General features: G+C 35.4%; 2 protein-coding genes across 4 annotated transcripts in view; both read left to right on the top strand.

Annotated features, from left to right (window-relative positions):
• Positions 1-9,870, top strand: part of LOC148950256 (cancer-related nucleoside-triphosphatase homolog) — a 121,772-nt gene extending 111,902 nt beyond the window's left edge. For 2 of the 3 annotated variants that reach the window (XM_089091532.1, XM_089091531.1), the window contains exon 5: positions 9,625-9,870. In XM_089091532.1, coding sequence (XP_088947658.1) covers positions 9,625-9,687 — 63 coding nt within the window. In that variant the 3' untranslated portion in view covers positions 9,688-9,870. Of the gene's footprint in view, positions 1-4,558; positions 4,669-9,624 lie in introns of those variants that run through there. The other variant, XM_089091533.1, reaches the window with a different exon arrangement.
• A 7,076-nt stretch (positions 9,871-16,946) lies between these two features.
• LOC148950255 (uncharacterized) overlaps positions 16,947-18,077 on the top strand; it is a 57,796-nt gene continuing 56,665 nt past the window's right edge. Inside the window, exon 1 of the mRNA XM_089091815.1 lies at positions 16,947-17,296. Coding sequence (XP_088947941.1) covers positions 16,947-17,296 — 350 coding nt within the window. The remainder of the gene's footprint in view (positions 17,297-18,077) is intronic.

Here is an 18,077-nt window from a genome sequence, read left to right as displayed (position 1 = left end):
GAAACTTACCAAGCTTGTCAAAGCGGTGCTGACGTTGTCGCATGGCAGTGCAGATATTGAGCGTGGGTTCTCGCGTTCTGGTAGGAACGCGAGACTGGTCTTCTCGGTGAAGACCAGGCCTTGCTGTCTGAACGCGTTCTGGATGCGAGACTCATGGTATATGACACGTTGAGGCTTTATTGAGGAAAAACAGAACGGTTTGTTATTATAAAAGAGCTGTTGAATCTTGCACGTTCTGCATGGTCTTGGTATCAACAATATCTGGATGAAAGGAAAATAGAAGGGCTATCCAAGAACGAGAAAGCAGCTGTCGAAGAGGACAGCAAGCGGAAGTTGCAGGAGATCCACGACAAAAAGAGAGAAATAGAAGACCTGGATAGCAAAAGGAAAAAACTTAGAGCATCAGAACAAGAAAAGAAACAGTAGCAGATACTCTACTTCAGGAAGCGACCGACAGAATGAAGAAGGCTGCCGAGTCTAAGAGTTCCATGGACATTGCCCTTGCTGTTTCTTTGCTCGAAGGAGCTTTGAAGTCCAGAACAAGTGAAAGAGAGCAGATGGTGTAATCTGCGAGAATGGAGCAGTCTCTTGCAAAGAGAAAAACTGACCTCATATCTAAATTGATACCCAAGAATCAGCAAGAGTAATTTCAAATATTTTGCCTGTATCAGTCAATCGTTGGCGCAGTATGTATATCTGATTTTTTTACTGTTTTTTACTATTTGTACAGTTTATATTTGAAATAAAAAAAATAAAATAAATAAATGGAAAAACTGACGAATTTATGAACGGAAAGGACGAATTTATGTGACCAGGAATCCCACGCCATCTACTACAGATTTGATCCCTAGGACTTCCGAATCCTTTATCTGGCCTATATTTTGGCCCGGGAAATCCTATAAAAATAGGACAGAGCCTATAATTTGAAACGAACCGACCTGTCCGAACCCTTTTCTTGTGATAATTGCAATATCGCAGATGAATATATTGAAAAGTGTAGATTGTGCAATTCATGTAAATTGCATGGCGGATATGTAGTTACTATTAAGGATTGTATTCATGTATTGAAGAAGTTTGTGATTTGGGAATTGTTTTGGGAAGAAGAATTTGGTCCAAGTTTCAATTGTCGGAACAGCAAGAGGGTATGGTTTCTACGTAATTGTTGTGAAGACAGTGGCAGTTATAATTTTAAGACTACAGATTTTCATTTGGCGGTTACGGAGAGTGATTCTTCATTTGAGTGTTTTTCTGTGGCATTGCATCAAATAAACAAATTATAACACGTAAATTTTTCAATATGAATAAAAAAAATATCATTGACTTCACAAAGAGATATGATAAGAATGAAACTACACTATATTGTAGTAGACGTGACTCGGACTTTTCCCTACATGATAAATACAAAGTGAATTCGAATAATATACCATCGCTAGTCGTTGTCGACGACGATCAGCATCTACGTGTAGAAGAAGAAGAAAAAGAAAAAGAAATACTTTTTACCAATGGAAACTATCAGATATTATGTTTTAATAAGAAAAATCCTACTCTTTCCCCCTTTCCCAATAAGTATTTTTCTAAAATTTATCATAGTATTCGTTCTGGAATAAATCTTGCATTCTCGTATCAGTTTCCGAATTCAAGTGGTTCAGTTCCCCTGTCCCCTCTTTGCAGGTATTGTATTATGAATAATGAAACAATTGACCACTGCCTATTTGAATGTAATATGTTGACGTCTGCATAGCATACCTTGCATTGTAAACTGTTAAAGTGCTTCAAACACCACAAAACGTCACCATCAGCCAAGAGCCTAGCCAACTATACCTGCACATAGAGCATGGAAATTGATATCTATCATCTTATATTTGAACTCCTTGAGTTGAAAGATCTATTGAAAGATATTTAAGAATATCTAATAAATAAGAGGCAACCAAGCCAGTAGCTCTGTAACCCACAGAGTGAAGCAAAAGGAAAAGGCCTAAATAGTACCAACTGAAAAGCCCACCTGCTGTGAAATAGAAGAAGCAGACTTTTTTTACATTTTTGTTTTATTAATAAACAAATTTAGAAACATTATTAGAACACGCTATTCTTAGGGCAATGAAATCAAAATTATATAGGAGAGGGCATTTTTCACTATGAAATTGTTCAGCCGAGGATTGCTCATGTAAATATAGAGAAACTCTGTGTAGGTATAGCCACAACATCGAAAAACATAATACAATAATGCATGAAAACCATAGCTTTTTGTCGTCAAATCTTGCACTTTATTCTGGTTTTGAACAATAGTTTTCTCCTTATTTTCAATAAAGGTCATGATATGGGGGCTGTAGAATGTGTATGGCATGCCAAGAGGATCAAAAGTTCAATATCTTTCCTAGTTCGAAAGATACATAGCCAGTGAACAGTATTTCTTATGTTTGACGGACTGCTATTTACAAGGATAATGGTATGGTTATCACTTTCTTATATGTATATATATATATATATATATATATATATATATATATATATATATATATATATATATATATATATATATATATATATATATATAGATAATTTCTTAAACCACATTGGCCTGACATCACATAAAGAAAGAAAAACGAGCAAAAATGGGGTTTTTATAGGCCAAATGACGATGCTGAAAAAACAAAGCGAATATTTCGAGAGGGCAAACGCCTCTCTTCTTCAGCGCGAAACGAAACGATGTATCAATAAAAGCCAAAAATTAAAAGAATTAAAACCAACTACCCAACAACCATAAAAGCGAGTTATTCGCCAATATCCGCGATTTGCACAAAATCCAAAAAAACATGAACTGCCATCGACGGATACTAGTGAGCAACTGATAAATGAAAGGAATCAATTCATTCACTCGAAAAAACAAAACGAACCAGCAATTAAATAAGTTGGAAAACTATGTCGTTTGATTTCGGATTTTAATTAAGGCATTTCTTGCAGACACCCTTTGAGACCTAAGGGGTTGTTCACGTGTTTGATTAGATGACTGGGAAAGTGGTTCAAGGTTTATTTCAGGGATTACTAACGTATCGGCTTCTCTTTTGAGAAAACCGAAATATGACTCGTTTATTCTTAAATCACCGGAATCTCTGTTTTAAGCTAGACCTAAATGTTGGTATTTATAAATTTCAACAGCTTCTCTGTAGTGCTGGACAATACCTTTATCATGCGAAATAAGACTAGCTTGACTAAACAAAATAGTATGGTCTGGTTTTTCAAAAATGTGCTCTGCAAGGGCAGAGTCAAAATTTTCTGGTTTTTTCCGCTTTTTAAGTTTATTATTAATTGAACTAGAATGCTGGGTTAATCTATCTGTTAGTCGCTGATTTGTTCTTCCGATATACCAAAGACCACACGAACAAGGAATTCTGTAGACACCAGAGTTTTAACCTATCGGTATAGGGTCTTTACCTTGAAAAATTTGGGACCTGATAGTTTTTCTGGGTCTATAATAAGTGTAAATGTTATTTTTCCTTAGATTTTTTGAAATGTGGTCTGAAATCCCTTTAATGTATGTGAGGCCAAGATAAACTGAATTTTCCCTTTGATTTTTGTTTTCTTTGGAACTATCTGATAATCTTTTAATGCGTTTTGTAATTACAGAATTTATTAATTTATAAAAAAGAATTTATAAAACATTTGGCCTATAAAAACCCCATTTTTGCTCCGAAAAACGAGCAAAAATGGGGTTTTTATAGGCCAAATGTTTTATAAATTCTTTTTTATAAATTAATAAATTCTGTAATTACAAAACGCATTTAAAGATTATCAGATAGTTCCACAGAAAACACAAATCAAAGGGAAAATTCAGTTTATCTTGGTCTCCCATACATTAAAGGGATTTCAGACCACATTTCAAAAAATCTAAGGAATAATAACATTTACACTTATTATAGACCCAGAAAAACTATCAGGTCAAAAACTACTCAAATGACTCTTTTTCTTCAAAAATTAAAGCTCTTAGCAAATTTACTCAGACTCCTGACCTATTAAGATCGTTTTTTCAGGTCAGAGAATTCCAGGATGCCAATTTTTCCAAAAAAATATGAAGGCATTTTCGAGTAAAAATAAATACGAGTACATACGCAATTATTGCTCACTTATTAAAGTAGTATATATATACTACTTTAATAAGTGAGCAATAATTGCGTATGTACTCGTATTTATTTTTACTCGAAAATGCCTTCATATTTTTTTGGAAAAATTGGCATCCTGGAATTCTCTGACCTGAAAAAACGATCTTAATAGGTCAGGAGTCTGAGTAAATTTGCTAAGAGCTTTAATTTTTGAAGAAAAAGAGTCATTTGAGTTACGTCATTTTTATATACTCCAGTATTGCAATGATGTCATCCACTAACATAAAAGTCTGCACTCATGTTGAAATAATTTTAAAAAAGAATCAAGTTCTAGGAAAAACTGCATTCAGTTATTATGTAAACTGCAAAAATATTTATGGTGCATGAGCAATAATTTTAATGACTTAATTCAAAATAGGAAAATACCTGGAAAATTTAAATTCATTTGGATTTATTTTTAGATTTAATGTACTCGATACGTGATTAAGCTTAAAGTTTTGAATGCAACCAGTTATATAAAATCAGTAGGAAGACCCAAAAAACAGAAAATTTGCAATAATCACAAATGATGTTTCTTTGGAACCACCACCTGAACTATCAAACTTGATAAGACAGAGAGAACGACCCGAACAAATTAATTTTACAACGGGTGAAAATCAACAACCTGGACCATCAATTGCGACAAGACCAAGACGGGCAGTTAAAGCAAAGGGTGCTACTAAGTGGTCTGAAGCAGTCAAAATCAAAAATGAAGAAGAAAAACAAATGTGTTAGAAGATATGCAAATCAAAACGTGTCACAAATGAAAATGTAGTGCAAAGACACGGACGCTTAGAAGACATGCGAAAATGAGAATTAGAGAGTTGCAAAAATAAAAATGAAGAGCCAAAACATGGGCAATTATAAGGTATTAGACACTGAGATATTCTGGCCTACAAAAACCATCTAGATATGTCAGAAGTTTGAGAAAATTCGTTAAGAGCCTGAATTTAGAAAAAAATATTCACATCAGTGGCGTAATTGTTGTATGCATTAGTATTGCAATGACGTCATGTGCAAACATAGTTTTGAATTTAACGTAAAAGTATGTTGAATTTTTTTTTAAATAAATGTTATTTTATATTAGTTCACGGTTCCTAATTTCTAAAGTTATTATGTAAACTGCAAAAATATTTATTATGTCTCATCAAAACTTAAAATTTTTTAATCGAAACTTGAGGAATACACCTTGACAATTTTAAAAGAAGCTTTATTTCTTATAAGGTTAAATCCACCTATAACATAAAAAGAGAGATACGACAGAGTAAACACCAGTGAGTTTACAGTTTTCAACACAATTAGTTATATAATGCCTGTAGAAAATCCCAAAAAACGAAAATTTGCAATTGTTACAAATGATGATTCTATCGAACCACCTGAACTATCATGCGGCTTAAAGATATACCACAGCGAGACGTCCCATGCTATGAAATGAAATAGCCCATAACTCCTTAAAAATAGAGTAAGATCAAAACAAAAAGAACAATATTAGAACCGCCTTCTCCGAAACCCCTATATAGGAAACCTACAGTCTGTTGACTTGAACAGCAAAGAAAATCTATTAGCTTGAAAAACAAGATAAGTAGATTGAACTAAGACATTTTGCATCGACTGCATTTTTTTTCGTTTTTTTTTTAGACTCACGCCCAATGCTAATCCGGGTACACCTTGTAAGAGACGATCACTTCCCATACTAAGAAATACAATCACCCATAACTCCTAAGAATAGTGTCAGATCGAAACACAAAGTACACAATTAGAACCGCCTATTCTGAAACTCCTATTTAGGAAACTAACATTCTCTTGGCTTGAACAGCAAAGAAAATTTATTAGCTTGAAAAATAAGATAAGTGGCTTGAACTACGATATTTTGCATTGACGGCATCTATTTTCCCGTTTTTTCTTTTTCCTCAGCTAGCTGGACACTGGGAAATCATAGAGAACTGTACAATGGCTCATTTTAATTGAAATTGCTACATCTAGTGCCTTTTGTAATAAAAAAAAAAGAATAGTTCTTAAAATAGAACCAATTTTTACAAAAAAACTGCATTTTTATGCACAAGCTGGATGAATGACGTCATAACAGTAGGTTATAACCAAATATGACGTAATAAGTGAATGCAACATTTACACATGCTTATCTTTCGACAAGATAATATAAGATATACATGACTACAAGAATCATTTTTTTACGAAAAACTGAATTTTTCTATAGCACTGTAGTAGTAACAGTTATTTTTAACATTGTAAAAAGCTTGTAGATATAGTTTTATAAAATGTAGTAATTCTTTTAGGGTTTTAACAAAAAAAATATAATAAAGAACGAACGCTAGCTTATAGTAACTGAAATATTCATTAATGCTAGTAGCCTTAGCTTTAGTGGCAGTATTATCATCAATAAACTTTTTTAGGGTATGGTACAATATTTGACTTACTTAGCTTCTTGATTCTCTGAAATTCGTCTCTTGCTATATAAGGTAAGAAGTAGGCTTTTTCTTGTTTGCAATTTTCATAGTAATCTGGGTTGCAAAGGTAGCTAGTTTCTATAATAGACACATTTCTAGAAATTTCTATATATGTTTTCTCCTAAACCCCCGATAAAAACTGGACTATTAGTAACAAAATGGCTATCTCACAATTTCATTTGAATGCGTTTCGGGAAAAGAGAATTTCAGGGAGGGGGGCTGGCTGCTCTCCGTCACTTTGACTCTTAAAAGGGAACTACTGTACATTTGCAAGCGATTTGGCCTCTTAAAGTTCACACGACCACCCTTTCCATAAAACCTTATAAGCCCTTGGGGCATAACTTACAACTTTTACCCCCAGACTCTGGGAGATTTTGTCAACCTCAAAGGCCTTGTTACATGATCTTTTGACTATTTTTGAACAAATGGCTGTCTCAAAATTTCTATCGGATGCATTTGGGGAAATTACAATGTGGGGTGGTTGTGGCTACCCTCCGATCACTTTGATTCTTAAAAAGGGCACCGAAACTTCTGATTACCAATCCAGGTAGCCCCCTCCAAAGTTTATACGACCACCCTTTCTATAGGAACCTTATATGCCCTCGAGGCATGGCTTAAAATCCTTGCACTAAGGGATGGGGGGGGGGTGTCATCCTCAAAGAAATAATCTTCACACCTTTCAACAACACTGAACAAAATGGCGATCTCAAAATCTTGATTGGATGTGCTTGGAGAAATGATGGCTGTGTGGTGGGGGAGGGGTGGTTGTTTTTGCCCTCCAATCACTTTTAACTATTAAAAAGGGTACTAACCCTGTTAATTTCAAATCAAATGAGTCGTTTTCGAAGTTTCTACGATAACAAATGGCTGTCTAAAAATTTATATCGGATGCATTCAGGGAAAATACGACGTGGGGTGGGGGTGGCTGCCCACCGATCACTTTGACTCATCAAAAGCGCACTAGAACTTCTGATTTTCAAGCCAATGAGCCCCCTCCGAAGTTTATATGACCACCCCTTCCATAGAAAGCTTATATGCCCTTAGGGCATAACATATAACCCTTGTACTGAGGGCTATGGAGGGGGGGGTAGTCATACTCAAAGGCATAATTTCCAGACCTATCAACTACGCTGAACAAATTGGTTATCTCAAAATCTTGACTGGATGTGCTTTGGGAAATGATGGGCGTGGGAGGGGGTTGGTTGCCCTCCAATCACTTTTGACTTTGAAAAAGGGCACTAGCCCTTTCAATTTTCAATCGAATGAGCCCTTTTTGAAGTTTCTACGAAAACTCCTTCTATACGAAGTGTCCTGGTAGAAAAAAAAAATACATTTTGCCCATGTCGCTCTTTACTTGTCTATGATTTCTGTCCGTTTTGGATTTCATCTATGATGTTCGTTTTACACTTTAATTGCTCTTTGACTTTGTTTCTGCTCGTCTTAAGTTTAATGTGGCTTTGTGCTTTCTTTTGAAAAACTTTTTTGGTGGAAAACATCATTTTAAAATTAATTTCTGACAAAAGGCCCGCAGATATAGAATTTAGCTTTCAAATGAGCCCCCAAATATCTCCATATGATGTTTCAGTTCCTTAAAAGTGGTGAAGAAAAACTTATACCATTGACGGAAAAGACGGAAAAGACCAAATGCGTTTTCTGAATCAGTTTCAAATTATAATTCTTACTCACTTGACAGTTTTTTTTTCAAAATGATTTTTTTTTAGTTTTGGCTAATTTGGGCTAGAGTTTGTTAATTACTAGTTTGCTACGGATATCACAACCAAGAGACACAGGAAATATTACAAGGCCAAACCTTGAGATCCAATTTATGGGTTGCTATTTCTTAATCTATTAAAAGAAAAATAAATTAACAAATAGTATTGTTATAGAAAGACTTTAATGGCATGAAACTTCCTCCTTGTCTCAAAACCTTGATCACAAGTTACGGAAAATTTACCGAATGGAATTAGAAAAAATGCGACTTAGGTAAATGCGACTTTGACATAAAGAAAATTGGGCTTTATGGTTTTTCATGTAATAGAGCATGAATTAAGAAAATAATTCTTTTTCAGGTCCTCTTAATGGATTATCTTAAACTTTATATAACAAGGCAACAAAACAGGCCATAGTTGGTTGTTTGACTTATTGAGTCAGTCTAACAACTAACTAAGGCCTGTTTTGTTACCTTGATGCGTTGTGACATTGGAAGACAAATCGTTTGAGATAACGCTGCTTCTGAAAGCGAATCCAAAGTTAACGCTACTACCATGTATCAGTTTAAATTCCCATATTCAGTTTAATGCTGTCAATCAGATATTGACATGCTTTATTCGATTTATATTTGAAATAAGGAGGACACTATCTGACATGAAACGAAATTTCTTTTGGACTACCTAAATACTTCTTTCGGCTAGTATATAGAGAAACTATTTAGGTATGTTTTTCATCGTGTTGTGTGTTTATACTTGATTACATTTAAAAATTACTGTTCAATACTTTTGCCATTTAACTAATGTACACTCAAATGTTGGTCTAATTAACCTAAAAAATATCATTAGAATAGTCCTATTACTCATATAGAAATATTTGTTCAGTGTTGATAGATTGCAGGGCCCGGAATTTGATTCCGACGACGATATTATGTGAAAATGCTACTCCGAACAAAAACAAGAAGAATATTTTTTTTTTTTTTTACCCAATAAATCAACTGTAACCAAAAGGAAAAGGGCTGAATAGTCTCGACTAAAAAGCCCATTATCGATGTAATAGAGGATATCAACTTTTGAAATACTCTGTTGTTATCAACTAAAATCTCTATCCATTCACGTATTCAACATATGTACTACTAGTACTACTACTGCTATTATGCTATTAGTAACTCACTGCAGCAGGAATCCGCCGGAGGCAAACACAGTTACGCAGCTTTCCTCCATTCCATCATTTGCCTTTTTCTGAAAAAAAGTAAAAACATATTTTGGAAATATCTAATAACTGGTTTGCCTACTCTTTATTCTATCTTGTTTCAGGTAACAAGAGCAAATCGAAATTCTTTAGCAGATCAAGTTGTGAGTCTACTTTTGGATAAATAAACCGTCTCTTTATTACAACTGAAAATAGAAATGTATTCTGATCTGTTTTTCACTATTTGGTGCTTTAAATATAAGTGTTTTTTATTGACTTATGCTTTAGTACTAGCAGCTGTAACTTTTTGATTTGTTTTTTTTTCCAAGAAAAATATTGTGATGCTACCTTTTTGATGTAATGAAACAGTTTCATCTTGAAAACTAGTCTGTTGTCTAGGAATTAGAAATTCAGCGTAAAGAATAATGTATAAACAGAATGATGAACAGCAGAAAAACTGAGGAAAATTGGTGAAAGTTTAACTAAATGACGTGACAACTTGCTTCAAAATGTCAAAGAAGTAGGCAAGGCATTAGATAAAGTAAGACATTTACATTGACGTAGTCAAACTCAATCTGTTGGAACCGCCTTCAGATTTACATGCTCGTGTTCATAAGCCTATCTGATTGTGTAAATATGATAATCTCTAGAATGAGAATTTGAGATACTAACTCAAGAGTAGTTAGATACAAAATAAATTTTAAGAATAGTCAATATGCCTTCGAAGTTTAGAATGTGAAAATAAAGATGGTTCATGGTATAATCTTCGAAATAAAGGTTTGATAAGTAGCCAAAAAAAAATTAATGGGAGGAAAAATAAAAAAGTATCTGGCTTGGAATATTAGCAAAAATCTTGAAGCTCGGTAGACTAAAGATGGGATTTGTATAAAAAGGTTTTGAGCTGAGATTAAGAGAAGCAGAGAAGCCATTAATGTATGAATTTAAAGTCGTGAAATGAGGTTATATATAAAGTTACTGAGTGAACTGAGGTTAGCCTATACATAAAATTACCGAAGATCAGTGAGATTAAGCCACACGGCATAATGGTAAGCTATTGCATTGACATGTTAAGAAACTGAGAGGAAGTAGAAAGTCCAGACTAATCTTAGATAAAGATAGAAACAAGTTGTGAAATTGATAACTTTGCATTTGGTTTAGACCACAATCTGATAGCAAGTGCTTATTCTACAATTGAGGATAATGGTAGCGTGGGCTCTAACTCTTTCGAAGACTTGGTAAGATCTAGACTCGAGATAACTTACAACCTTACTTTATTTACGAATTTACAAAAGGGTGTGTCGATGAAGCTTATTTTAAAATCTTAAATTATTTGTCCTTTGCTTGTCTTTGTCGTTAAGATCATTCTTTCGTAGCACGGCTTGATTAGCTTGGTCACCGAGAATAGAACGGATAAATATGCTTAATCGCTCCAAGAGTTGGGTCATTTGGTGGAACTTGGGCCAAACACGATTTTTATATATCTTTATTTGTGTCGAACCCTCGCTTAAGATTGGGATTAATACAGTGTCACACTCTTTACCATACAGACATGTAATACTTTATGTCTAAGGTTAGAATAATAAATTATGGACGTGGTGATTTTTAGGTAGGCTCTTTCTAATCTGAGACTATTAGAGCTCTGACACTCTGGGACCTTTGGTTCGGACTAAAGCTACTTCATATCTGGTCTTCTTGTTCCATAGAACTCCCAAAAGCGTGTATCCCATGGGTAGCTGGGGAAGACTGGTTCAGAAATTGAGCTTTCCTCTGGTCTCAAAAGTAAACTGATTCTAGGAGTCTTGTGTTCCAATTAGCATGGAAGACAAGAGAACTAGCTCTAGATTTACGCTTATGACTTGGATACCTGATCTCAGAACATTTCAGCTTCTGAGATTCCTCAGTCACTTGCTCTAAACCACCCGTCTGATTTGTTGCATGTCAACTTAGCGGCTAGATGTTGGTTTTAGGCTCGATGGGTCAAGCTCTAGTTCGGCCTAAGTTCCACTCTTTAATGAATTAAGGAGATAATATAGAGAGAGGATTTACGCTTCTTGTTTAATAAAAGACAAATTCGTCATATATAGTTGTCCACGACATGTTAAGCGTTAAAGCATAAGGGACTGAAGTTTACTGCAAAGGCTAAGCTGAGATATATCAATTGAGAAAAGCCTCAGCTTTATTTCTTTGTTTATAAACTAAAGTAGCTTTATATCGAAAGCAATACTGAAGTTTCTTTCAGAAGAGAATCGAAAATTCTAGAGAATAGAAGTTGGTCTTTAGATAAAAATTAATTAAAAAAAAAAAACTTTTTCCACAAAATAAGTTTTTCAAAGAAATGTAAAAAACTCCATTGAACAAAAAATGAGCAAAAATAAAATCAAGTAATCTACCAAGCGTGAAACTACCACAAATCAGTATCGATAAATAAATGAAACCCAAAACGAACAGAAATTACAATAGGTAACCGAGTCAAACTCAAAACGAGCAGAAATTAACATAAGTTGGGCGCAAAACCCCTATGCCTTCTCAAGGCCAGAACAAAATTTGCTCTTTAGTGAAAAAATATAAATGTTTTTACTTTTATATACATTCTTAGACCACACTCGCTATACATGACAAATTAAACTCAGAGAGGAAAGAAAATAACAAAATGAAAAATAAAATAAAAAAAGGTGAAAAAACGAGGATTTTGTCAGCCAGTGGAAAGCCATGAAGAAGAAGAAATAACCAACAATTTCGACAAGGACTTCCGCCAAGTCGTCCTCATTGCCAAACAAAAAAGAAAAGAAAAAAAAAACGAAAATCTAACCTTTCGAAGTGTACCTGACAAAGACTGAACAGACGCTCGTTAGATTTTCGTTTTTTTTTTCTTTTTTGTTTGGCACTGAGGACGACTTGGCGGAAGTCCTTGTCGAAATATTTGCTTATTTCTTCTTCTTCATGGTTTTCCACTGGCTGACGTTCACCTTTTTCACCTCCTCGTTTTTTCACCTTTTTTAATTTTATTTTTCATTTTATTTTCTTTCCTCTCTGAGTTTCATTTGTTTTTACTTTTATAACTTTAATAAATCAAATAATATTAACATTTTGATTACTAAATATCAGTATATGTATATTAGACTGACAATGTACATTCATTTGTATTTTTTCAGTAAAGTGCAAATTTTTTTCTGGCCTTGGGAAGGCATAGGGGTTTTGCGCCCAACTTATGTTAATTTCTGCTCGTTTTGAGTTTGACTCGTTTATTTATTGTAATTTCTGTCCGTTTTGGGTTTCATTTATTTTTCGATGCTGATTTGTGGTAGTTTCGTGCTTGGTAGATTATTTGATTTTATTTTTGCTCATTTTTTGTTTAATGGTGTTTTTTACTTTTCTTTCAAAAAATTATTTTGTGCAAAAAGTTTTTTAATTAATTTCTGTTCGTTTTATATTGACATAGTTTTTTCAGGGAAAAAGAAAATAATGCTTTAAATATTTTCGTTTTTTAAGACTTTATAGTTTGGCCTTCTATTTGCATGCTGGAGAAACATTTTCAGCAATTTTAAACAACATACACCCTTTTAAAAATCTAAACACAAATAGTAGTGTTTAATTTCCTTTTACACCTCCTCTAGTTGACCTGAAATGGAAATCTGTTTACTTTCTTTGATAGCTTGGATACACTTACGCTATTTTGATTTGGCTAAATTTTAAGAGCAGAAGTAGCCTCGAAAGTTTGAACATAATACCCTTGGGAAATTGCTGAGATGCCTTATTGGGAATTAGCATTAACACAGTGCATTTTGATTTAATCTTAAGGCAATATTTAGTTTTAAAACATAATGGGCGAGTGGGAGTGTGGGCGTTGGAGGGTGGGAGTGGAAGGGGAATTAGTTGCCCTCCAATCACTTTCGACTATTAAAAAGGGCATCAGCCCTTTCTATTTTCAATCGAATGAGCCCTTTTCGAAGTTCCCACAACAACTGCTTCGATACGAAGTGCCCTGGTCTAAACAACAGCAACAACAAAAAATATCACTAATCACTTTTGGCTATTAAAAGGGTACTAGCCCTTTTAATTTCAAATCCAATGAGCCCTTTTTCAAGTTTCTACGACAAATGTTTCAATAAAAACCTTATGTGCCCCCAGCGCATATTTTATAACCCTTGCCCTGAGGGTTGTGGGGGAGTGTCCTCCTCAAAACATATTTTCTATCTGTAAATCAACTACGCTGAACAAAATGGTTATCTCATAATTTTTATTGGATGTGTTTGGGGGAATGAGGGGTGTGGGGGGGGGCTAGTTGCCCTCCAATCACTTTCGACTATTAAAAAGGGCACTAGCCCTTTGAATTTCCAATCGAATGAGCTTTTATTGAAGTTTATACAACAACGCCTTCTATAAGAACCTTATATGCCCCCAGGGCATAACTTAAAACCCTTGCCATGAGGGTTGTGAAGGAGTGTCCTCCTCGAAAACATATTTTCTATTTGCAAATCAACTACGCTGAACAAAATGGCTTTCTCAAAATTTTGATTGGATATGTTTGAGAAAAGGTGGGCGTGGGGGGGGGGCTAATTGCCCTCCAATCACTTTCGATTATTAAAAAGGGCACTAGCCCTTTGAATTTAAAATTGAATGAGCCTTTTTTGAAGTTTATAAACACCTTCTATAAAAACCTTCTAACTTACAACCCTCTTCCCGAGGGTGTGGGGGAGTTTCCTCCTCAAAAACATACTGTCTATCAGGAAATCAACTACGCTGAACAAAATGGCTATCTCAAAATTTGAATGGGATGTGTTTGGAGGAATGATGGGCGTGAGGGGGGGGGGGGGCTAGTTGCCCTCCAATCACTTTCGACTATTAAAAAGGGCACTAGCCCTTTGAATTTCTAATCGAATGAGCCTTTTTTTTAAGTTTCTACGACAACGCCTTCTATAAAAACCTTATATGCTCCCAGGGCATATCTTAAAACCCTTTCCCCGAGGGTTGTGGGGGAGTGTCCTCCTCAAAAAGATATTTTCTATCTGGAAATCAAGTAAACTGAACAAAATGACTGTCTCAAAATTTTGCTTGGGTGTGTTTGGGGAAATGATGGGCGGTGGGGGGGCTAGTTGCTCTCCAGTCACTTTTGACTATTAAAAAGGGCACTAGCTACTCCAATTTCCAATCGAATGAGCCCTTTTCGAAGTTTTTACGGCAACCCCTTCGATATGAAATGCACGGGTATGGAGAAGAAGAAGAAAAAAGAAAAATAAATAATACATTGTGCCCACATCGTTCTTTACTTAGGCAGCGCTATCGCGCTGCCTATGATAGGTATGTAAAAGAACTCACTAGAGTTCTAAAACCTGTAATTCCTTGCCCAGAACTGCCCTTAATCACATAGATTTGCGTTTTTATAATCCTCTGTTGTGTGTAGTTTAGACGTATTTTGCCGTCTTATTTTGATACCTTGTGTAAGAGTTTTGCAACTTCGGTAAATGTTATTCGTTAAATATACGGTGTATTTGTTCGAGCCTGAACTCACTTTTATGACCTGTCAATCTATTTGAAACCCGCCAGCTTAAGCTTAAGTTGCTTAGTGTATTTACTATGGTGCTTACTGTGTTTACTGTGTTGATTAAATGTCTAATTGTGAGACGTTGCTTAGAATAGTCTAGTTTAAAATTTAACAACAAGGTCCTATGTAAAAAGTTTGTAAAAAAAACATAGATTACAGGTTTTTTATTTAGAGATGAATAAAATCTTATGAGTAGTGGGCATTTCAGGTCCGAGTACATGCCCTCCCAGGATTCCGAGCGCATGCCCTGGCAAGATTCTGAGCGCATGCCCTTTTTAAGATTCCGAGCGCATGCCCTGGCAAGATTTCTATGAGAGCCTTGTTTCTAGGCAAAATTCCCGACCTGTGACATCACAACAGGCCTGTTTCCAGGTGGTAGTATTCCCAGGTGTTCTATTATTTTGTTTTTTTGAAAGCCTTAGACGGCCATTTTATAGGAAAATCTGATCTGAACTTGTTTCCGGGTGGTAGAAGCCATGTTGTTTTTCACATGTTGAAGACGGTTTTCCTGGAAATCAGTTGTTTTTATTTCCCTGGCAACAGGCATTGTGTTTCTACCTTACCATGTTGGAGTCACACGACTTTCCTTGAATCCAGGTGTTCCCTTCGAAGATCCCTGTGTGTTCTAGGAATTGTATAAATACTCAAGGGAGGGAACAAACAGCATCATTGTTATATAACCTATTGAAGACAATACAACTCTCTATAAAACAAAGGATAATTCACCTTACTACCAAGAACTAAGTCAATTTATCTTATATTTCCTATATCACCTCCCCCTCCAAAACTCCTCCACACACACACCGCTTTGTTTATACTTGTCAATACCCTGTTTTTACCGTGTAAAAACCCACCCTCCGCCCCCATTCGATAACAATTAATCCTTTCAAAAAGAATTATTCGTTTACTCAAAAAATAGTGCTTTTCTGCAATCTTCGATCCCACATGCATTGAAATTTGAAACCGAGGAACAAGATCAAATGTCTCGCGACCTCTCTTGTCTAAAATTGGGATCTGTTTTGAATATGCTCAGTGTAGAACAATTAATTTGTAAACAATTAATCTCGTACGGAAAGGTTGCTTTGCCGTCAATCAATAAACCTTACGGGGGATGATCCATCTTCAATCAACCTTGTTATTATTTCTTGCTCATTCTACTGTTTCTAGTTTTCTTGAAAAAGGTTCTAGGAAGGTATTCTCTCGATTATTCTCTGCCAAATTGTCACATAATACATTCAAGTGGTCTCATAAAAAACATTTCTAGCTTTACTATTGTCTATTATAGGGGGAACAAAATATTCCCCATTTTCATCCTACATGAGTTATTAGCTGATGTTATATCGAGGCGACGGGGTTCTATGCGCACCTAGACGATACCTTAAGTGAGTTTTATAATAAAATTATTGCTTGCAAAAAATAAAGTTTTCACGCTTGTATTTATAAAAAAAATTCTAGTTTTGCTTTCCAAGAAAGGGGAGAGGAGTCTTATTTATCTGCTCTTTAGAAAAATAATGGCATTTTTAAAAGCTTAAAATTTATAAATCTAAGCAAAAGAGGGATAGTTTCTGACAATGATAAAGAAGGGGGAGGGTGTGTTTTAAACACACTTGTATAAAACATTTATAGCTATATTATAGTAAAAAAAAGCGATCTATGATAATCGCCAATCTAAATTGTTCAGCCTTATTCTGGTTAAGAAAGTTCCTCTTAGAGCAAAGGAGTTGCGCTTCGAATTTTGAAATTTGCACATTTTTCCTATGTATGGAACCCCCACCCCCTCATTAAGGTGGGTAGAGTTATTTGATGAAAAACTAAATTTTGTTTTCTTTTTTAGGAGTTTCCAGCTCTCCCCCTTCCAGAAAGAGGGCTAGGGACAATGATGCTACTCCAATGCAGCGGTTGGAGATGCCTGGCCCTTCAAGGTCCACACCTTCTGCCCAAGCTTCAATCCATCGATCTACCACGCGGCCTGCCCAAACTCCCAGCCATCGAGCTGCCACGCTCCCAGCCCAAGCTCCCAGCCATCCAGCTGTCACACTGCCAGCCCAATCTCCCAGCCATCAAGCTACCATGCTGCCTGCCCAAGCTCCATGCCATCGAGCTGCCATGCTGCCTGGTCAACTTGCTGCCCTGGCTGCACTAACCAGCTACGTCGCTGGCTCGCCCGCACAAGCCCCGCATTTGCAAGGCCCTTATGTCGCTAGCTATTATGCACTGCCTGGGCCCACGTCCAAATGTTGGCAGAATTTGAAGAAGTAAGTAATTTTTTTCAACCTAATAAAATCATCTTTTCTCTAATTTTTAAACTTAATAATGATGTCTTTTTATTCTCTGCCTACAAAAGGCTTTTTTTCCTTATGTTTCCAAACTAATAATGTTATCTTTTCACTAATTTTTACTTGTCGAGGACATTAAAATCTTTTCCAGCCTTTTCGATAATTTTTATCACTACTTTTATTCACTAGGATATTAAAGGTCCGCGTTATATGGCCCCTTCCCCTTAGTTTTAAAAGGCTCAGTCTGCTCAGAAATAAGTAAAATAAGGTTGCTTTTTCACCATTTTTTAGGCTTTAAAAGGAACTTTTAGGCTAATAAAGCCAATTTCGCTAATTTTTGCTTGTTGAGGAAATTAAAAACTTTTCCAGCCTTTTCGATAATTTTATCACTAATTTCTATTCACTAGAATATATAAATGTGCAAGTTATATGCCCCCTTCCCCTTAATTTTAAAAGGCTCAGTCTCCTCAAAAATAAGTAAAATAAGGTTGTTTTTCACCATTTTTCGGGCTTTGAAGGGAACTTTTAGGCTAACAGGTGCTTAATCGTCAATTGTTTACCATTCAGAGATATAAAAAAGTTTTTCTGTCGTTTCGCTTTTCTAGTCTACTCTCAGAGAGTCTTTTCAGGTATTGAAGGACTTTTTATTCTCTAGTTTTGTCTTTTTTCACTTCTTTAAGTACCTACTTTTGACTTTTCAGGTTCCATGCTCCCTTCCCCCCTAACTTCAAAACACTCTGCCCTTCAGAAATAACTAAAA

This window comes from Artemia sp. Qi Xiang Cuo, chromosome 7 (genome assembly GCF_049724085.1).
Source record: "Artemia sp. Qi Xiang Cuo chromosome 7, ASM4972408v1, whole genome shotgun sequence".
NCBI classification, from domain to species: domain Eukaryota; kingdom Metazoa; phylum Arthropoda; class Branchiopoda; order Anostraca; family Artemiidae; genus Artemia; species Artemia sp. Qi Xiang Cuo.
The sequence above is the reverse complement of the archived record's forward strand: the minus strand, read 5'-3'. Positions and strand labels throughout refer to the sequence as shown.